Source organism: Drosophila bipectinata, chromosome XR (assembly GCF_030179905.1).
Source record: "Drosophila bipectinata strain 14024-0381.07 chromosome XR, DbipHiC1v2, whole genome shotgun sequence".
Lineage (NCBI taxonomy): Eukaryota > Metazoa > Arthropoda > Insecta > Diptera > Drosophilidae > Drosophila > Drosophila bipectinata.
This window is the reverse complement of record NC_091735.1, coordinates 3783499-3807398: the sequence shown is the minus strand read 5'-3', so window position 1 is coordinate 3807398 and position 23900 is coordinate 3783499. Positions and strand designations below refer to the sequence as shown.

At 36.1% G+C, this 23900-nt stretch overlaps 1 protein-coding gene across 1 annotated transcript in view; it reads right to left on the bottom strand.

Annotated features, from left to right (window-relative positions):
• Positions 1-23900, bottom strand: part of CycD (cyclin D) — a 79813-nt gene that overhangs the window by 20495 nt on the left and 35418 nt on the right. Inside the window, exon 3 of the mRNA XM_070283049.1 lies at positions 12716-12890. Within this exon, the coding sequence (XP_070139150.1) occupies positions 12716-12890 (175 nt within the window). The remainder of the gene's footprint in view (positions 1-12715; positions 12891-23900) is intronic.

Here is a 23900-nt window from a genome sequence, read left to right as displayed (position 1 = left end):
AGCTTTGGAGAGTGCTATGGGCAATCAATCAGAGTGCTATCATAAACGCAGTGCACACAAAAAAAAAACGACCGTTCGTTTCAGAAAAAGTGAGAGAATCTATGTAAATTTTTTTTTTGGAGTTAATATTTTCCATATTGGCGTAACACAGGCCAGGGTTAGCGTGAATTAACGCCCGACTAAAGTTTACCTCGCCGTGTCTCCTTTGAAGCTTTTTCTCTAGGTCGGGGACTAGTTGGTCGACTCGTCCCAACGTCTTTGCCATTTTGAATGCTCTTTCCTCTTAAGCTCAGTTTTAACCGTCAGTCTTAACCAACTTCTTTTTTCTTCGCACCAAGAAGGTCGATTGGGACCATGCCTGTGATGACGAGAGCTACGCCCCTTAGGGCGCACAATCTGAATGAGGTATCCAAACCCTTGGTGTTTGGCTGCCCTCGCCCACACGGAGGCCGCGTATGGCATCGTCGCGCTGCAGACGGTCTGGAGCAGTGCCCAGTGCATTATCTTGCCTATTATCATTATCTTGCCCATAGCATTATCTTGCCCAGTGCTCTGGCGTCGTTTGCAAAAAGCCTCGAAGCGTCGAAGCAAAGCCTCGTGTCCAGAGTTACTTCCAGGTACCTGATGGGCCTTGTTGATGTAACCGCGTGTCCGCTTACATTAATCCTGGACGTCTTCCACCGCTTCCTGCTCTTCTTATCAGGACAGCCTCCGTCTTGTGGTAGACTTAGCCCTGCCTGGTCAATCAAAATCCTGTCTCTTCTTCGCGAAGCCCGGCCTTCCTCTGGCTCTTTCATGCAGCCTTCTGGTTACACTCTCTACGTGTATAGGCCGAGAACCACCAAAGCTAGGGTCTAGCTAGGTTAGGCTAGGTCTAGCCGGCTAGGTCATGTTAGCTCGGCAGGCCTGTCGCGGACATGGTATCCCGGACACCGTATTCAATGTCGCCCGAAGGATCTGGAATCCTCAGTTCCTGCATAAAGATTTGGGGTTGCAGCGGCGCCAGATGAAACCTCAGTGGTTTCGGTCTTGCAGAGGTTTGCGTTCTATTCTCGATGTCCCAGACTAAATATTTGTGGTCGCTCCTCACTTTGGAGGGACAACTTTGTCCTTGGAAACAATCCGCTGCTACAGAAGGTAAGGTTCACGATCAAGCCGTACCGTTCTCTGCTAAACGAGGTTTGGGAGCCAGTGTTCAGCAGGGGTACGTCGAGAGTCGCAAAGGTCTCTTGGGGGGTGCGACCCCTGGCGTTGGTGCGGAATGAGCCCCATTCCCGTTTAATAACCACCTTTGATAACTTCGGATTGGATAACTTAACTAACAATTTGGATTTTGCATCGCGTCTAGGACAATCTCGTCCAGGGTGTGAGAGAACTGCTACAGAGTGCGGCACGGGGGCCGGTAGCAGCTATAGAGACACAACTCGCCCACTTTGGCCCGGATAAAGCCTACGCCAGATAGTGGCTGCCTGGAGCCCAGCTTGCTGCTGATTTGGCGGAGACTAAGATATAATTTTGCGTATCTGCTTTTTTTATACGTATCTCTGACTAGGGATATGTCTGCCCGCTTCTCTCTTACACCTGCTCAAGTAGGCTATGAGATACTGCGCAGTGGTTGAGGTTCACTCAATCAATGTTTGGTTAATCTATTTCACTGTACAACTATGCATCTGTTGTATTAAAGTCGACTAAAAATGATAAATACTGGTTATTAAAAAAAAAAAATCGATTTTTTTTCAAGACCTCTTAGTATTATCACGCATACTTAATAGTGTAATGAAATGTAATGAAATTTTTATTTCAAGTTTAATTTAAAACATAAGTGTTCTATATCTTCTTTTAAAATAGTCCTACCTGATTCCTACCTTGTAAACGCACTCGAACCTGTTGCCTGGCCTGAGCACAGTATCATTCATGAATTCTTAGCCAAACACGCTTAAAATCCTAGCCCTGCAGGATCTGCTCCAAAAAATTGAATAACAAAGTATTTTCCTGTTGCTATCAAAACGTTCGAAGTATTCCGATAAATTGAGTCAATTTTTAACAAAGAGTGTTTTTTTTGATTGTGATACTATCGCGCTTACTGAAACTTGGCTTAATTCCTCTGTCTCCGGTTATGATATTTTTGTTGCCATATTTCCTTGTGTTTCGTTCGGATCGTCTATCTTTTGCAGGCGGTGTCCTCATTTCTGTTTACAATGAGTACCCTGCTAAACTTATTCCTTTCTCGAATGAGTTTGGAATCAAATCAATTTTTCAAACAACTTTTTCGTTTGATTCATATAACCTCAATTCGTCTTATCCCTAGAAATTACCACACATAAACAACATTTATTTGTCAAAATTTCAATATCACGATTTGTTAAAAGCTCTCTCAACAATAGATGTTCTATTCTCTGCGGGTCCTGATAATGTCCCTAGATGTGTTCTTAGGCACTGCTCTGATATTCTTTGCTATCTTCATACAATCTTTTTCAATTTATCCTTGGAGCTTGCATGTCTTTCCAAGAGATGGAATGAATCATTTATTATTCCGCTTCATAAGAAATTCTCAAAAGCAGTGATTGAGAACTACCGCGGAATTTGCTAAGCTATCTGCGATTCTCAAACTGCTGGAGAAACTGGTTACTTCTCAACTGCAACATTTTTGTAAACGCATTATTTCGACTTCCATGCATGATTTTGTCAAACATCACACTACTACAACCAACCATCTTGAATTCACTTCAATCATCCACAGGGGTTTTCTGAGCCGCATGCAAACTGATGTGGAATATACTGATTTTAGCAAAGCATTCGAATCTGTGAACCATCATCCTTCCATCCTTCATTTCCTTCATAAGCGGTCTCTAGTGGGATTTTCTCCAAAAATCGTACGGTGGTAGGCCTCCTATCAAACATTACAAAATGTTGTGTTCAAAAACATTACATCACAGATTATAAACGTTACATCTGGTGTCCCACAAGGTAGTCATTTCCACAAGGAAGAGGTAGGACCTCTTCTTTTTGTCCTTTTTGTTAACGATTTACCTACCTAGTGTTGTAAACTATGCTACTACATTTATATATGCTGATGATGTCAAGTTATGTTTTTCTTTCTCAGACCATTTCCTTCATAGACACCTGCAATTAGATCTTAACGAAGTCTTCTTGTGGTGCTCAAATAATCAAACTTAACAATGTACAATGTTTCACAATGTACTGTGTTTGAAAAAATTCCCGGTTTGAAAACACTTATTTGCCATTGTTTTATTCGAAGTCTGTAAGCCAAATGTATGAAGTACAAATCATAAAAAACGACACAAAAAGATGAAAAAAAATGAAGGGGCGAGATGAAGGTATTGAATGCTTGATTACATTAAGTGTAGAAAATTTTAGCAGCTTATTTTTTTTATTTTTTTATTTAGAATAACTAAATATTAAACAATTAAAAAAAAAATTGAAGGGCGTCATTGCCAAAAAACTTTTACCATACTTCATCTGAAAATTGATTATATTTTTTTTTTATTTTTTATAGGTTATACAAAAACAATTAGGGTGTAAACCTCATGTTTTGTTAAAAACACACAAACAATGCAATTCAAATACAAATTACAATAACACAATGTAAATACCTTCAACATATACATATTTTAATTTTAGTTTGATCACTTTAATTAACCTTGGGTATATTTTTTTTTAAGTATTTCTGCAGGGCTCGCAACTACGATGCACACGCTTAATATTGGCCGCACTGTTTGTGCTATCCTTGTTCTGTCAATTTTTCCGCGAATGTGTGAAGCAATAATCGATATTAAATCATTGTTTTATGGACAACTAGACGGCGAAAATTTTAACTTAAAATTCAAACATTTATTATTTTATTTTTGGCCTAATGAACCGTCTAATGTGCACCGGTACCGACTGATCTTGCAGTTTTCGTACTTGCCACACTAAAACCCATACGGATGATTCCTGTATCGAAACATATATTTGTTTCTCAGCTTGCCCCTGAGAGAGATTGATATCTCGGCTCCACAAAAGAATTTCTTAACATTTGCTTAGAGGTTTTAACTGGGATGCAAATCTTCATCTTCCCTCTTACCATAGCATACTCTTACTAATAAACTAACCAACATTAACTTATCGAAGGACAATGCTGGGTGTCATTTTCCTACATAACCTCAGCAATAGTGATTTAGATAGCCAGCATTTACTAACTTATCTCTTTTTCCTGTCCTTTTAATTAAAAATCAAGTATTTGATTTTATTTGATAAATTCCTTACTAATTCCTCTTAGCTTAATAAATAACAAATTTTAAACAATGCCGGGCTTATTGCGTATGTGCCACAACATCACAAAATCAACCTTTGAGTAACCCCGGTATAAAGGAACAGAAAAAAAATATTTTTTTTTATTATAAGTTCTTTTTGACCCTTATAAGTTTTGATCCTAGGACCTCCGAAAGAAATGATGGCATAAAATGTACATATGGTCTTGGAGATATCCACGCTTGAGAAACAGAAATCTGGTCTGGTTCGAGTATACATGGATACATGCATTTTATTCGATACTTATAGTGACTGCATAACAAACTATCGTTACATGTTATATGCTAGAGGTTACAATGTTATTACGATAGTTTTAAAACCCTTCTTCAATGTAAGCTTACATTTAATATTTTAATACAAACTTAAATTTTAAGTAAGCTCATAATGCTTTTGTTTCTGGTTTGAAAAATACTTCAATATATTCCAGGGACTGCAAATAAGACTTATGAGTTCAAAAAAATTGAACGACAAAAAAGCCTTTGTGGGGAGTGGGAAAAGGGCACATATACCATTTTTTAACGGTGAATCCAGAAAAACAATAAACTTTTATTTCAATTTCTATTGCTAAAATTGAAATATAACTCTTATTTTCAATTTTTATAATAATAATAAAGAATAAGAATTATTTTTCAATTTTTATAAAAAAAATAAAAATAAAAATTATGATTCAATTTTTATTAAAAAAATTGAAAATAAGTGTTACGATTCAATTTTTATTATAAAAATTGAAAATAAAAGTTGAATGCGAATAACTTCTGAACCGAGTGGACTATTAAAAAACCGCTTACATTTTTATGATCTGTGGCGCAGTACCTTTCAAATGATGTATCGAATGTCCTTAAAGGACATAATCAAGGATTCCTCAATTATTCAATTTATTTAGTTATATTTCTAGTGTGGGTCAACAGGGGTATATTGGGAATCAATGTCCAATACTATCGAGACCACCGCATTGAAGTAAAGACGCTTGGCGTGATTGCGCTCCATGAAGCATGAAAATTGAAAATGTGCTGAACGAGTTTTTAATAAAAAAGGAGCAAGTCTACACTGTCACTTCAGACAATGGCAAGAATGTCATTAAAGCGATCGACTTCATGAACAAAGAATTGAATTCTGAATTTTGTGACGAGTTTGACGATGACGACCTTATGAAAGATATTCGCGTTCACTCTATATATTCGATTAGATGTGCCGCCTATTCCATGCAGTTAGCTGTTCATGACCTGCTAAAAGAGAGGAGTCGGAGATTCCTTGTCGATAGCGCACGATCCATAATAAAAACTTTGCGAACTCCGACTTATAGGTAAACAAATTAAATGCATAACATTACACTTAAAAATTACAATACTATTTTAAAATTATGGATACATCCCCCAACCTCTACTGGATGTGCCAACAAGGTGGATCTCAACGTACACTATGTTGAAATTTTTCTTCACATAATTCACATAATCGAGTCTTCCTTTTGTAATGAACACTGTTATTTATGGAATTATTAAGGAATCCTTGATTATGTCCTTTAAGGACATTCGATACATCATTTGAAAGGTACTGCGCCACAGATCATAAAAATGTAAGCGGTTTTTTAATAGTCCACTCGGTTCAGAAGTTATTCGCATTCAATTTTTATTTTCAATTTTTATAATAAAAATTTAATCGTAACACTTATTTTCAATTTTTTTAATAAAAATTGAATCATAATTTTTATTTTTATTTTTTTTATAAAAATTGAAAAATAATTCTTATTCTTAATTATTATTATAAAAATTGAAAATAAGAGTTATATTTCAATTTTTGTCATAAAAATCAACAAATAATTTTTATTTTATAATTTTTATTTTAAAAATTATAACAATTACGGTCCCTGATATATTCTCTTACAAAGTGATACCGGATATCTATATATCTATGTCAGTGGAGGGCAAACTCTCATTTTTCATAGCACGCGTGCATAGGGTCGGAAATTCTGCCACAGCGCCGGCACACTGACAGTGTAAGCACTCTCAAATTTTTTTAGAAGCTCTCTTTTTTGCTCCCATTTGCCTCGTTTGACAGCTCAAACTAAAAAAAAGAAGTTTTCTCTATGGAAAATATAGATAGGGAAGCGTAGTTTTTCATTTGTTGAAGAACTGTTGCTAGCAAAGTTTTCTTTAAATAAAAAAAAAACTATTTGAGTGCCCATTCAAACTTTTCTACGCGAACTAGTCTCTCAGTTTTGAAGCTATCGACTTGAAACTTTGCACACACCCTTCTTTCCTTTGCACGCAGAATATATCGGGATCGGCCGACTATATCTTATAGCTGCCATATAACTGATTGATCGGAAATGGTTTAATTTTTGTGTTTTTAGAGTTAGAGAGTTGAAATTTGACACGAGAGCTATCTTTGGCAAAACATTACGACATGCCAAATTTCATAAGGATCGGCCAACTTTATCCTATAGCTGCCATATTACTGAACGATCGGAAATGGACCAACTTTCGAGTTTTTGAAGATAGAAAGCTGGAACTTATTATATTATTATATTTTTTCTGGTTTTAACTGGAAGGGTATATAAACTTCGGCTGCGCCCGAAGTTAGCTTTCCTTTCTTGTTTTTGGATATATTTATTTGATATATAGTTACTTAATATATATTTACCTCGGATTGCCATGTATTTCATCAGGCGTATTGGAGACAACTATCTGTTGATGAGTCGCATCTGATGCGCAAGTTTTCGTCACATCAGTCTCACTCTGACTCATTTTGCCCGTAACTTAATTGTTCACCAACACACACTGAATTCCCTCTAAATAGTTACTCAAAAAAGAAAAATCAATAGCCGTAATACGTATATTCCTTCGATTTAGCGATATTGTTAAAAACTTTTAAGAATATCGCTTTGTTCAGTGCGAATCACAGGTGAACGCAATATCCCAACCTCGTTTCAAACTTACTGAACGGCTGATGCTCGGCGTGGGTAGTTTGCTATAGAGCAAACAGGAAAGAAAGAAAGGCATTCGAGAGAGAAGGGGAGAGACGGCGTGTCTCGGTGGCTCTCTCACATCGTTCAGCGCTTGCGATGCGAGAGAGCGACAAAGAGAGCGAATAGGCGAGAACGGGAAGGAGCGGCATTTTACGGATTTCGGTAACGCTCCGAACTTACCGTTTCACTCGCCTATTTTTAATCTGCCTTGGGGCCCCCAACGCGCCTAAAGAAGTTTCACTTCAAAAATATTAAGATTGAGGGGAAAACATTAAGGGAAATTTCTCAGACAATGCAGCCCTTGTGTTTTGCAGTCCACACTAAAAAAAGTGCAGTCCACACTAAAAAAAAGCCCTTCATTTTACCGATAGATAGGAGAACCGCGTTAGAAAGCGTGATTCAACTACAAGATTTGATGACATGTTGGCTCGTAAATAAAAAAAAAACTCATTCCTATCATCGGATGAGCTCAAAAAGGATGTTTGGTCATTGAGCGTTTTCAATGCCGTAAATAAAAAGACGAATTTAATTAATTTTGAACGTTACAAATGTTTATTTCTGCATGCAGATGAAGCCGGATGATCCGCAGATAGACCAGCTTATGATGCATGCAGGGACTCAAGTAAATACAGAGAGAGGGCGGCCCGACCTAGACATTGCCGAGCTGAAGCTCTCGAAAGTGGAGAGGGCGGCCCGACCTAGACATTGCCGAGCTAAAACTCTCTATGGAAAGCTTGTTGAGTTGAGCGGCCGAGAAAGAGTCGGCTTGCGATCAACAAAGCCTTTGTACAAACTTAAGCCTAATAAATAAACATTACACTAATAATTACACTAAACATTACATAAACATTATTTAAACATAAACGTTAAACGGCGTGCTGCTGCCTGACCCGACAACCATGTTTGGATAGCAAAATTTAGGAAAATATCTGTGATTGATCAATTTATCCATTTTGTTTACATTATTTTTCCAAGGAGAGCAAATTGAATTAAATTTTTTTCGACAAAAAAATAATTGGATATCTGTTAGAGTTCTTAAGAAAAAATGGGAAAAAACGAACGCAAAAATCTTGTTTCTATTATTTTTTCCACCATTGTATGTATTAAAAATCATAGAATGATGTACTGGATCCTTTGCCCACTGTTGAGCCCTTATATTTTCAGTATGCATAACTGATGATGGTTTAGATTCTCCGCAACAGATCCCCATATTAGTCGTCTTAATGAAACAGACAAGGAGCTAAGGGGCATGCGGATGAAAAAGTCATGTACTACTGAGAGCCACGCTGCGTTGTTTTTCATACTTCCAAGATGTTGGGCCTCCAGCTACATAGCATAGGTATCCTGTGTATAACTTTTTATCAGTTTTGTCGCCTCCAAAGGCTCAATGCTTATTTGTAATGAAATTTTAGGTCTTCTGTCTGAGTACATGTTTTATTTCTGTCCAATGCTCAATATGGGGATCCTTGTTGCGCTGCGCCAATTTAGATACAGAATGTAAAATGTCTGGCCATTTGGAATCCTGCACGCAGTATTGGTGCAGCTGCTCTAAAATCCTTAATGCCGTGCCGCTGAAGCAGATTCTCAATATATTGACTGCCCGTGATCAACACATTTGAAGACTGATATGAGAATAAAAACTAAGATATAAGATCATTTTTCTCTTGGCAAGCTATACGTGGTCGTCCACGTATATAAAAATAATAATTTATAATAAACAAGATAGGAAAGCTAACTTCGGGCGGAGCCGAAGTTGATATACCCTTGCAGTTAAAACCGGATATATATCGCAAACATCGGATATAGTTGGCCGATCCTTATGAGAATATGATAATATAACCCAATTTATTATAATATAAAATCTAAAAACAAGTCCCAAACTTCTATCTTCAAAAATACCAAAGTTGGTATTTCTACCTAAAACCATTTCCGAACGTTCAGTTATATGGCAGCTATAAGATATAGTCAGCCGATCGTTGGTCGGATTAACTTTCCAAAAATATAATCTGTACCAAGTTCCTGCTTTCTATCTTCAAAAACACGAAAGTTGGTCATTTCCGAACAATCAGTTATATGGCAGCTATAGGATATAGTCGGCCAATCCTTATGAAATTTTAACTCTCTAACTCTAAAAACACCGCAGTTATACCATTTCCGATCAATCAGTTATATGGCAGCTATAGGATATAGTCGGCCGATCCCTGTCGTTCCGACTTATATACTGGGTGCAAAGGAAAGAAGGGTGTGTGCAAAGGTTCAAGACGATAGCTTTTAAACTGAGAGACTAGTTTGCGTAGAAACAGACAGACGGACCGACAGACGGACATGCTCATATCAACTCAGGAGGTGATCCTGATCAAGAATATATATACTTTATAGGGTCGGAGATGTCTCCTTCACTGCGTTGCACACTTTTGACCAAAATTATAATACCCTCTGCAAGGGTATAAAAATATTATAATAAATAATAATAAGGGAAATACATCCCTTGAATTCATGTATAGACATGGCTCATTTTTAGGTGTGTTAAAACCAATGATACGCTCTTTAAAACTCCATCCACACAATTTTACAGTTTCACTCTCTGACAAACTGTTTGAAGTTTTTTTTTGGGATTAGCAGAAATAGAAAGTTTTATATTGTGTATATATGCGCCAAATGTGCTGCTAAACATAAAAATTTTATCTTTTGTCGGTTACTACTCTTTCTGCACCATCCCATGCTCCCGGATTGCATATCCAACTATGCAAATATAGTTTTAACTGTGAAAGTATGAAACTAGTGCTTTCCATTCGACACACAGGTAAAAAAGTCTCAATGAAAAGTATTGATTTCCATACTGCTGTGTTCCATACTAGTATCGCTGCACTTGCACATTGCCATCCCTCTTCACAGTAAAAAACCCATTTGCAGACAAGTATTGTTTATAAAAGCCTCATACTCTCGATTCATCGCATTCAACCATAATTCAAAATCAGGACATCTAATTTCTAAATTGCTAATTAATTATTGCTAAAAATCAAAAAATCAAAATCAATTGCTAATAAAAAATTGCTAAATTTTTAGCAATTGCTAAAAATCGCTGCTAATTGCTGCTCCTATGACACTGAATCGCTTTCACGGGCGTCCGTTTGCCCGTGCGGATGAGTTTTGGTCTGCCAGGACCCACTCGGTTTCGGTCCTGGGCGTTGTCTTTATTCCCTCCGGTGTCCCATCCTATGCGCTTTCCTCGTCTTTGGCGCTATCTGCGCTAATAAACTCGTCGCTGCTGCGGTCATTTTTTATTCCGACTTTGCTTTGGTCGTATGAGCTTTCGTCGTCTGAGCTTCCCTATCCGTGCGAACCGGGGTTAACTTTGCTGCAGTTGTCCCTCTCATCCTCCAGTTTGGCGTATGAAACACCACCGCCTTGTATTAGGTCAAACTATCCAAATCCAGCATCCAGCTGATGCTATCAGCTCGTTCGTCGAAAAGTACATTCCTCTTTTCAAAAACTTGTCTAGTGCTAGGGTCTCACAACCTATACCCGATGGCTGTTTTCGGTATTCCTCCCCTTTTTGCTTCAATTTACTTTGTTTGTGGCCTTTATCCCATGCAACTACGAAAGGACTATAAACTTTAAAATTAAAGATTTTTTTGGCTTGGTTGGTTTTGGTTTTTACTGTTTCACTCTCCCATTTGGATCATGTCAAGCAGCGCGTTCGTAGGTGATCTGTTTTGTAGATACACAGCTGTGTATATAGCTTCTCGTCATAGAGACTCCACAGCTTCAGATTGCGTCAAAATTGCGATTGTCAACTCCCACCTAACTGCTTGACACTGCTTGTAAACTGCCACTGTTGCGTTGAAAAATTACTTTCCGTTGTTGCTTCGTATACACTTCAGAAGCTTTCCAGTTTGCCTCTCAACGAGCTCCGTTATGTGCAACCATTATAAGCGACCAAAGCTATCCGCATCCAGAGCATCTAATAGTATGCAGTGGTTTTGACAAGCTGCAAATTTTTTTCTTTTTCTGGGATCCATCCAACCAACACTCGGCCTTGACACGTCCACTATGGCAAAGTTATATCATATGAAATTCTTCCAATCTTTTTTTTAAAACTGGCTTTGCAGTATTTCCAACGAAAGCATGTGCGTGCATGTGACTTGTTCCAGATTTAGATCGTCTCTCTCCCTCTTTTTTGATCTTTATTCGGAGTATCTTGAATCCCGGCAGTGAGTCGCGCGTCAAGATGACGACTACAAAACTTTCGTAATCCTTCTGATAGCTCAACGAGCTGATCCAAAACTTCTTTTTACGCATTAAGGTGACTGGACAGATTTTGGCCGTCCTCCTTCTTTAAACTCAGCCTTTTGTAGAGTGATAATTTTCCGAATGGCCCACCCGGTAGAAAGCTGGAACTTACTACAGATTCTATTTTTGGTCAGTTGATCCGACCTACCAAATTTCATAAGGATCGGCCGACTATATCCATATAACTGAACGATCGAAAATGGTATTTGGTAGAAATATGTACCTATTTTGGTGTTCTTGAAGATAGAAGCATGGGAATTTTTAGATTTTGAATTATTATGAATTGTTTTAATTATGATATTCTCATAAGGATCGGCCAACTATATCCGATGTTTGCGATATATATCCGGTTTTAACTGCAAGGGTATATCCACTTCGGTACCGCCCGAAGTTAGCTTTCCTTTCTTGTTTTTAATCATTTTTAAAAATTCATTATCTTTTATTGTTCTTTGTGAAAAAATTCTCAAAATGTACTCTTTTTTTTAGATCTATCGTAATGCAACCCCTTAAACCACTTTTAATGACATCGATATAATAAACTTAATTTTATAGCCGACTTAATCATTCCAATTAATCATTTTGGCTTCAAATTAACCCATAAATCTTTCAAAATCTATCTGTTTTCTCAAATTTTGAAAAATCAGAGCTCTAAAATATTTTCCAGGATCACGAAAGAAGAAGAAGACTCTAAAACGAAAAGTGAATTTTTTCAACATCCAAAATTAAGGTGTGTTCAGAATAAAATTTCTTTTTCAAATAAATACCTTAATGCCTTAATACCTTAATAAAGTAAATACCTTAATGCATAATAAGATATCGATTTATGGATGCCATTTACTTTTCATTTCACTTGAACAAAATCTGTCGTTTTAAAAAGTAAAGGGGAAATATAAAATTCAAAACCGGAGCACGTTAAGTTTACTTTTTGTCAAATAAAAGTCATTTTATTTCAAAATTTCTTCAAAAAATATACTACAGCCTGCCTGATTGATTTGTATTTCTCAAAGTATAGAAATAATATATATAGCAAACTAAATAACAGAATTAAATAAAAGAAAAGAATTAAATAACCTATTCATAGTCATTTGACCGCTATTACCACCTCTCATTGTAAAACTATTTTTTTTATATTATTTAGTCACTTACCTTTTGCTGCCAGTGATATAAAAGCTTGGGCGTGTCGTCTGATTTTTTCCATAGAAACATCTCGAATGTTTTTTTTAATTAGTGGCAGGCGTATAATTAATTGCTCAACAAAATCCAAAGGAGTTACGGATGAAAGATCCCAACCTAATCGACTTATAACACAGAGCTCCCATTTCTATTTGTGTGAAAAAAAAAAGTTTTTATTGGCCTCAAGTTTTTACCAACAAAGCTTAATTATTAAGTCACACACGATTATAATAATAGGTACACTTAACATCTGAGACTTTTAAATAATTACAAGACCATTTATATTGTTATTATACCCTTGCAGAGGGTATTATAATTTTGTCCAAAAGTGTGCAACGCAGTGAAGGAGACATCTCCGACCCTATAAAGTGTATACAGTAGCGGACACCTAAGTACTTGCACTAAATGTGAACTTTGCATTAGTGTGGTAGGAGCGCGCGTTATTATATCGAGTTAAAATTTTTTCGTTATATCCGGAAGGTCAATAGCTTTCATGATTTGAAAGCATTTTTTAATTTATTAAACTTCTTATGTTAAAAGTTCTTTCTAAATATGTCGAAAATGACTGAAAATGTCTAAGGGGTCATATTGGCCTTACAATCCAAAACATTAAGCTTCCGAGGAATAAGCTCTAACGTTGGATTTATGAAGTCTTCTTTCGAGGATTTCCTACAAAATTTTGAGAAAACCAGAGCTCTAAAATATTTGCCAGGATCACGAAAGAAAAAGAAGACCACGAGGATCGAATCCATTCACGATTAAGCATGACTTTTTCAAATCAGCAAAACATGTAAGAAGTAAGTTTTACCAGTCGAAAGGAGTCGAAATAAGCACTCCAACCAACCGTTCGAAGGAACATTGAGAAGGCAGGACTTCATGGCCGGCGAACAGTGAAGGCCGGCTCCAGAAAAGGCTACAGTGGGTCAAAATGCACGAATCTTAGACTGTACATGATTGGCAAAACGTCATTTTTTGTAACGACACCAAAATAATCTATTTGACTTACAATAGTATGAGCTAGGTGCGCCCCAAACTCGACAAACGCTTCAAAAATAATTGCTTACGGCGAACGGTCAGGCAAGGAGCATGCCGAATGGTCCGGGGATGCTTTTCTTACTATGGCGTTGGTGATCTGGCATTAATTGATGGAACTACGAATGCTGAAAAGTTCCAAGGTGTTCTGAATCGTCACCTTCTACCCTCAATAAAGGAGCATCTCTCTCATGTCCCAAACATAATTTTTCTGGACAACTCAGGTCCTTGCTTTCGTGCAAAAAAAAGGGATATATATTTTTTTAATTCTTTAAGGATTTGTTTAAACAAGCTTAGAGTTTTAAATTTCTAGTATTTTTCTTAAATTAAGGTAATAAATTATTTGCAGAAAAATCGAATATCAACATTAGACTGGCCAGGCAGTAGTCCTGATTTCTATCCGATTCAAAATCGTTGGCCTATTTTAAAAGTTAAAATACATAAAAAGAAACGCAAAAAAATTAAGAGAATTTAATTTAACAGTGGAAAGTGTCTGTTTTAAAGACATAATTAAGAAAACTAACGAACACTTGGTAAATTTTTTGCCATCAAGAATAAAGACCCTATTAAGGATGTAGTCTCATGTGAGAGGTTGAAAAAATTTATTTTTTTTTTTACATATTTCGATAGTATTGTTTATTAAGAATTTACTGTTAAAGTTTCAAATAAAAATATCAAATAATGACAGAGATACAGCCCATAATCGAGAGCGCGCCTACACCGAAAAGTATGAGTTTCTCGGTAGGGTCTAAAGTTTAAACGCGTTTTTCTCGGAACGACATTTTTGTGTGCGGCGCAGGTGATTCACAAAATTCTATGGTACCGATCTAGCTGAAATTTGGATATGTTGTTCTAAAAAGTAACACCTCTGTCCCGTACTAGAATCATTTATTTTTAATGATTAGTTTTATATTTATCATTAATTAAAAATAAATTTTTTAAATTAAAAAAAAATTTTTTTTGTGATTTTGCCATTTTGTTGTTTGTTGATGAAAATATTTCATTATAGTACGGGACAGAGCCATAAGTTTACAAAACAATAATTTATTCTAATTTTTTGTTTCGAATGACTCTAGAAGTCGAAATCACCTTTCGTGTTTTTGAAGACAGAAGTTTGGGACATTTTTAGGTTTTGTATTATAATAAATTGGGTTATATTATCATATTCTCATAAGGATCGGCCAACTATATCCGATGTTTGCGATATATATCCGGTTTTAACTGCAAGGGTATATCAACTTCGGCTCCGCCCGAAGTTAGCTTTCCTATCTTGTTTATTATAAATTATTATTTTTATATACGTGGACGACCACGTATAGCTTGCCAAGAGAAAAATGATCTTATGAGAATAAAAACTAAGATATATCAGTCTTCAAATGTGTTGATCACGGGCAGTCAATATATTGAGAATCTGCTTCAGCGGCACGGCATTAAGGATTTTAGAGCAGCTGCACCAATACTGCGTGCAGGATTCCAAATGGCCAGACATTTTACATTCTGTATCTAAATTGACGCAGCGCAACAAGGATCCCCATATTGAGCATTGGACAGAAATAAAACATGTACTCAGACAGAAGACCTAAAATTTCATTACAAATAAGCATTGAGCCTTTGGAGGCGACAAAACTGATAAAAAGTTATACACAGGATACCTATGCTATGTAGCTGGAGGCCCAACATCTTGGAAGTATGAAAAACAACGCAGCGTGGCTCTCAGTAGTACATGACTTTTTCATCCGCATGCCCCTTAGCTCCTTGTCTGTTTCATTAAGACGACTAATATGGGGATCTGTTGCGGAGAATCTAAACCATCATCAGTTATGCATACTGAAAATATAAGGGCTCAACAGTGGGCAAAGGATCCAGTACATCATTCTATGATTTTTAATACATACAATGGTGGAAAAAATAATAGAAACAAGATTTTTGCGTTCGTTTTTTCCCATTTTTTCTTAAGAACTCTAACAGATATCCAATTATTTTTTTGTCGAAAAAAAATTAATTCAATTTGCTCTCCTTGGAAAAATAATGTAAACAAAATGGATAAATTGATCAATAGTAGTAGCTTAGTAACTAAGCTATTAAGAAATAATTTTCAAAAATTTTTGTTACCTAGGAATAGTTCAAAAAAAAATTTTTTTGGTCTGTCTACATTTTTCTTAATTCCATCGAATATTGAAGTATACGTTTTAAAACAAAATAAAATTTAAAAGAACATGTTTTGAATTCACATTTATATTAATTTCATCGATGTAAAACAAATTTACTCCATAAAGTAAACGCTGGCTGAAAAAAACTAAAAAAGTTGTTTTTTCTGCCTGTCCGGATTTCATTGTCCACTACTGTATATTCTTGAACAGGATAACCTCCTGAGTTGATATGAGTATGTACGTCCGTCCGTCTTTCATATAACTAATTGATCGGAAATGCTATAACTCCGGTGTTTTTAGAGTTATAGAGTTCGGATTTCGTACGAAAGCTATTTGAAAAAATAATACAACCCACCAAATTTCATAAGGATCGGCCAACTATATCCTATAGCTGCCGGTGTTTTTAGAGTTATAGAGTTCGGATTTCGTACGAAAGCTATTTGAAAAAAAAATACAACCCACCAAATTTCATAAGGATCGGCCAACTATATCCTATAGCTGCCTCCATAAGACTCCTCCATGCTCACTCCATAAGACTCGTTCCTCAACTGAATGATCGGAAATGACCCAACTTTCGTGTTTTTGAAGATAGAAAGCTGGATTTTTTGGTCAGTTAATCTGACCTACCGAATTTCATAGCGATCGGCCGACTATATCTTATAGCTGCCATATAACTGAACGATTGGAAATGGTATTTGGTAAAAATACCAACTTTTGTATTTTTTAAGATAGAAGCTTGAGTCTTTTTTTTTATATTTTGTATTGTAATAAATTGGTTATATTATGATATTCTCATAAGGATCGGTCAATTATATCCGATGTTTGCGTTATAGTATATTCGGTTTCAATTGTAGGGGTATATCAACTTCGAATCCGCCCGAAGTTAGCTTTCCTTTCTTGTTTTATACATGGACGTTTTTTAGATATATATTAACTATAGAAATAGTTTGGCATTATTTTTTTAATCTTCCTGTTTTGTCTCTTTAGAAATTCGCGATTCGTAGGGGCGGAGGAGGCGTGACCAAATTTGAAACAAATTTGAGCTGCGTAGGTATTAAAGGAGTCTCCATGCCAAATCCTAAAGTTCTATCGCTTATAGTTTCTGAGATCCACGCGTTCGTACGAATAGACGGACATGGCTATATCGACTCGGCTGTTGATCCTGATCAAGAATATATATGTACTTTATGGGGTCGGAGACGATTTCTTCTCTATGTTACATACATTTACATGTGATATACCCTTGTTCTCTACGATATAAATAGAGTCAAAACAAATTGTATTTTCATATGATTTTTAATATTATTAGTGTAATATTATTTGTCTTGCTAATAATGTTATAAATACATTTTCCTGATATTATTATATACTCGCTAAAGATATTGTCGGGTCAGGCAGCAGTCGTTGTTTTAGGTCTGGTCTATCAATGATGATCATCCGGTTTCATTTGCATGCAGAATAAACATTCTTATACCGTTTAAATAAATTAATTCGTCTTTACATTTTGGTGCGGTTAAGGTCATTGAAAAATCTCTATGACCAAACAGATATTTTTTTAAAATCATTTTTAATATTTATATTTTGCTAGTAATAATAATTTTGAAATTTGTATGATATTAAAATTAAAACACTTGTTCAATATCTTCTACGAAGTTTTGGCCCACTGAGTCAGTTTCGGATGACATTTCCCGATGGTTGAATGTGATAATTGTCGTGCTATCCGAGGCGAAATGAGATCCTTCATGGAGCAGATTAAAAGCGGATTTAAAGAGTTAAATAATGGTTTTTGCAAAATCAGTGAGTGCTCATGGCATTCAGTTTTGCGACCTTCAGCTAAATTAGTTACCTCCCACATGTTGAAGCCATTTATATATTACCTTTGTCCAAACGCTCCACATAATAGCATCCGTCTCTGATATTATGTCTGATTGTGACCAACTGGTAGCTCTGGATAATTCACCATCTTTGGGTTGGCTGCTGGCCTTGTGTTTCGTTAAGATTCAGATGGAACTACGCTTTCAAGAACTTTTCCCCTTTGTAACCCATATCCTTATCATTCTACTATCGAAGTTTCAATCGAAATGTATATTTCCATGGACTTTAAGGACCTCTACCCAAATCTCTTAAATAAACTTCTTAAGGCTTAAGGCTTCTTAAGGGACATCTGAGTAACAGGGGGGGAAAAAACGGGTTTTCTGGAATTTTTTTGGCCAAATGAAAAAGCTTATTGAAAATTTAAAAATTAGGTTTTATAACATTAAATGCTAAGTACAAAATAAATTTTTTTCTCGAATAAATCGAAAACAAAATGGCGGCGGTACAGAATTTTTTCGTAAACCCTTTTTTTTAAGGGGGTCCATAGCCGGAAAGCTAACGTCCTTAATTTTTGATGTAGAACAAAAAATCACAGTTTGTTAGTTTCTATACATCAACAGCTATCGACATACATACGTAGGATATTTGCAATATATTAATTTTTTGCAAAATGGTGAGTGATTGAAAAAAAATTACAATTTTTACGAAAAAAAATGTCACAAAATTGTTAATAAAAAAAAAGTAAGCAATATAAAATTAAAATCCTACGTGTGTCGATAGATAAAGGTATTTTAAATATACTGTCAAAATTCAAAATCGATCAGTTAAGATTTGTTCCAGTTATGTTTCCGGCAGTCTCAAAAAAAGTGGTTTCGAGAAAAACGCGTTTAGAGTTTAAAGTACTGTGAGGCATCGCCGCAGAATGGAAAATTTCGACACTTAGACACTTTTGCCGGACTCTTTTGATATGTTATTTTTAAGACACTAAAGAATTTTTTAAGCGACAAAAAAAATTGTTTTGACTTTTTCAAAACTCTACTCAGATGTCCCCCCTTAAATAAACAAAAAAATAATGGCTGCACAGTTAATAAGTCAAGATACTTGGTAGATCGGTCTTACTTCACCGTGAATTACGCAGAATGTTATTGGAGTTACATCCGCCGCTTTCGGAGTTAGTTACTCAGGATTTTAAGGAGTTTTAAAACTTTTTAATCACTAAACTACGGCATGTTTATTTTTGTTTGAAGACTCTTCAGCGAACACTGATCAGTGTTTTGATTGTCAACACTGATTTTTTTCAAGCAACGTTTGCACAATTCATCATTCCGGCTCAGCCTTTCAGTTATATACAATCAGACAACCTTAGTTTTTGTCGATCTTTCTATTACAGTTTTTAGTATCGGATCATCTTAACGTTTAACCCGTTAATTCCCCAGCCCCTAAATCTGAAGAACTCTTCAATTTTTTGGAGGGAGATTTCCCCTCATAAGAAAAGCTTTTGAAATTTTTGATTACATGGGGAGGGAGAGGTCTTGGACAATGATTACATAATCATTTTATACAAATTTTGTTGTTAATAGTATTTATTCAAAAATTGGTTTCGCGCCGATTACTCCGTCAATAAGTACCGAATGCAACTCTGTAATTAAGTCGATATACATATTCTATTATGTATTTGTGTATCGAAAATCAGCCGTTTTAAAGTTTCGGTTGTGACATGTGCTCGTCAGTGGTGTCATTTCCGCTTTTTTCCCGTCAGATCTTGTTTTTTTTGAAGCGTGATTGCGGGAAAAATATGAAAACAGCGGGCAGCGGGAATTATGGCTTTTTGAGCAAATTTACGCAGCTTTTTTTTTTTTTGTTTACTTTTTGATGCATTCTCTGTTGAAAATATTTTAAAAATCAAAAAGAAACAAATCTCTCCAATCCTTGAGTATTTTAGTACTCCTAATATAGATAAAATTTAACGACTGTACAACGACATAACCATGGTAGAGTGGGAAAATGTCGATGATACTGTTAAGTTCTGGGCTGAAGTTCTTAAATATCGGGATTCTGGCGGAAACTGCCGTTTTCAGGAATTGGCTTCAGTTGCTCTGCAAATGCAGTCCTGCCTTGGTCGAATGCCGACGTCGAGCGGGTGTTCAGCCAAGTACATTTAATAAAAACGAAAATTCGAAATAAAATGAGCGTTGAAACGTTAAACGCTATACTGAGTATAAGGTCCATATTTTAATTTGTATCTTAAAATTATAAATTAATTTACTTAAAATTTAAGGTACGGGCTGCGTCGACACAATATGTGCTGTTTTAACTATAATATACCACCCAGCTGCCTATCTACAATTGAAGACAAGAAATTTTATCCAACTGATGATGATGATAATATTGACGACATCTTAAATATAATATAGATCTTAATTTTTGTACATTATTGTTTTTTTTTTGGTTTCTTTGTAATGATATCCGTTAGAGAATTACCCATATATTTTATGTTAAGTGGAACTGAGGTTCCACTCAGTCAGTTTTTTTCTTAACTTTTTTTCTCTGGTATTCCGCTTTTTTTAGCTTTTTTTTTCGTTGATCCAGCTTTTTTTGCTCAGAAAAAAGTGACACCACTGGTGCTCGTGTGTTTTGCAATGGAATCAAACCTAAGTGGACTACTTCAATCGTTTTTTAAATCATACAAGCTGCGATATCCAGATAAAAGACCGTCGGATTGCCAAAAGGAAGCAACGGCAATATGGAAATCAGCAAAAAAAAAGAATAAAAAGATTTTCAAACATACATAAAATATGTAATAAAACAAGATTGGAAAGCTAACTTCGGGCGGAGCCGAAGTTGATATACCCTAGCAGTTAAAACCGGATATATATGGCAAACATCGGATATAGTTGGCCAATTTATTATAATATAAAATCTAAAAACAAGTCCCAAACTTCTATCTTCAAAAATACCAAAGTTGGTATTTCCACCAAAAAACATTTCCGATCGTTCAGTTATTTGGCAGCTGTAAGATATAGTCGGCCGATCGTTATGAAATTTGGTAGGTCGGATTAACTGACCAAAAATATAATCTGTACCAAGTTCCAGCTTTCTATCTTCAAAAACACGAAAGTTGGGTCATTTCCGATCGTTCAGTTATATGGCAGCTAAAGGACATAGTCAGCCGATCCTTATGAAATTTGGCATGTCATGTTTTTGATGTTTTGTTTTAATGTTTTGCCAAAAATAGCTTTCATGTTAAATAAACTCTCTAACTCTAAAAACACCGCAGTTATACCAATTCCGATCAATCAGTTATATGGCAGCTATAGGATATAGTCGGCCGATCCCGGTCGTTTTGACTTATATACTGCGTGCAAAGGAAAGAAGGGTATGTGCAAAGTTTCAAGACGATAGCTTTAAAACTGAAAGACTAGTTTGCGTAGAATGAGACAGACGGACATGCTCATATCAACTCAGGAGGTGATCCTGATCAAGAATATATATACTTTATAGGGTCGGAGATGTCTCCTTCACTGCGTTGCACACTTTTGGACAAAATTAAAATACCCTCTGCAAGGGTATAACAATTGAGTTGCCTATTTGAGAAAATTCCTAAAGCCAAAGGTCTTTGTAACCAACGATCTACAGCCGGCAGGTCGAAGACGATCAACCGCTTCTCCATAAAACTATTTTGGAGATAGCCATGTTTGGAAGTCGAGCTGATGAAAGGCGCACTAAACTTGTTAGAAGTGTGAAAACCTTGTCTGATCTCCATGAAGAGCTTAAAAAAGAAGGGTTTATCTTGTCGAGAAGCGCAACCTATCTAAGACTATTGCCCAGAAGCTCTTAATCGATTGATAGAAAAAGTCATGTGAGAACGGTACCGGTAAAGCTTAGTCGAGCCCAAGCAGATTATCACAAGCAACATATAGATGGATATTTTGTTACAGCATCTATAAAATATATTGAAAATCTTTATTTTGCCTCTGTTCTCGGCCCTGCTCAAGTGTTTTTTTTTTGTCACAAGACGACAAAGCTAGGGTGCCAATTGGTTTGACTGCTGCAAATAAGCAAGAACCGCTGCTTATGCATCTTGAATACAAGGCCAAGCTGCCAGATCACGATTGGGTTGTTGCCCCAAGGCACAAGCTAATTCCATAAGTTTTTGCGGGGGTTGTTATAAGGTAATTATAATTAAAAAATAAGAGACCCGAAAGGTGTTGGTTATTCTGGCCCACATTTATAAGGCTAAGAAGTGGAAAGCATTCTTCATCAACTGCTGGAACTCATGCTACAGATTTCGACAGTATTGTGAATTGTCTTTTAAATCAATAGCAAGGACCGATGAAGGACTAGTTAAGCCTGTGGTGATTATAACTTCCGATGGTAGCCCTGATGAAAATCCCAGTTAAGGGAAGGTTGTATTTAAACAACATTTTAAATTGTACAACATACAATTTGGATGCAATTTTTGTTGCCACAAATCCAGGTAAAATTTTTAACTAAGTAATAGCTAAATTATATTGTAAAATCCATTTTTATTTCAGGAAGAAGTGCATTTAACCGAGTCGAAAGGAGGAGGCCCCACTAAGCCGGGAATTGTCTGGGATGATTTTGCCGGACGACATGTTTGGAAGCCATTTGGATAACCAAGGCAGAACCACAGACTTCGACTTAGAGGAAAAAAAATTTTGAATTCGCTGGGAGAACATTGGCCAAAGTTTGGGGCAACATGGTTCTCGATGACTTTCCTGTGACTGCCAGATATTGTCTACCTAACGAAGAAGAGGTAGAACTGGATAAAAAAAATCAGTACTGGTATCAAGAACATGTTCGTGAGTGTCAGTACTTTCTTCAAATTGTGAAATGCCGTTCTGAAGAATGTTGTGGAGAATTTAGAAGTGGATTACTGCAAATTCTACCTGATAGATTTTTCCCTCCTCCTATACGTGTTGTTCTGGGTGTCTCTGAAATAATGGTTTCCGAGAGCAATGAGAAGGGCAATTTTCGGGACCTATTACAACGCAGAGCTCTCGTGATATCAATAAATAAACACAACAAATATTTGCAGGAAGCTTTACATAAATTTTATATATTAAATGTGCTAATATCACATTCCCCTCTTTTACTTCAGATTCCCTACGACACGAATTGTCCCTCGGTACAAAGCCAACTTCAAAAGCGCATATGCAAAACGTGTGGGTTGTATTTTGTATCACAAAAATCAGCTACTCGGCACGCAATAATTCACAAAAATGTAGCTGTAACCTTCGATAAAAAATCAAAGTAACCCCTTTACCGTGTGGCTGGACGGTGAAAGGGAGAATGCCTAGTAGTTCAGTCATACGAAGGATGCGAAGACCTCGAATGGCTTGACGAAGACTATGCAGACAAAGTTTCAAGACGATAGCTTTAAAACTGAGAGACTAGTTTTCGTAGAAACAGACAGACAGACATACTTATATAAACTCAGGAGGTGATCCCGATCAGGAATATATATACTTTATAGGATCGGAGATGTCTCCTTCACTGCATGGCAGTAACTTACCTTTAGCACACACCAAAATTATAATACCCTCTGCAAGGGTATAAAAATACTTTGATGAGCAAAACCATGATACAGAATACAAGGTAGTCCATTTGGCTGACAAATCGTTTGGGTTTTGCTCCCCTAATTTCAGTGGTGCCTACTTGTCAAACTGAAAGGTAATATTTTTTTTCAAAACTTTAACCTTTAAGTGACCAAGCAAAAAAATGACTTTTTGCAGTTCTTGTCGCAAGCACGTGCTAGGCGTAAAGTTTGTTTTTTTTTTTTAGTTTTTTTAAACTAAAAATTTAAAACAGACATTATTAAACGCCGCTGAGAAGGTCGATATTAATGTAAACATAAAAAAATTGTATTTTAAGATGCGTATATACTTTAGAATTAAGAACTTAAACAAGATAATGGCTGTCCAAAAACAAAATCAAAGAATTATGTCGAATTGTAAACTACTTAAAATAAATAACACTACAACTCTTGTCAGAACTAAGAAAAACGATTAGCCCCATGCCCCGTGTACGGTTTAATCGAAGTACTGTATAGTCTTTTCACTCACACTATTCAACGCTTACTAAGTTTAACTTATATTAAGGGACTATAATTCTACGAATGGACTACTAACTTATATTAA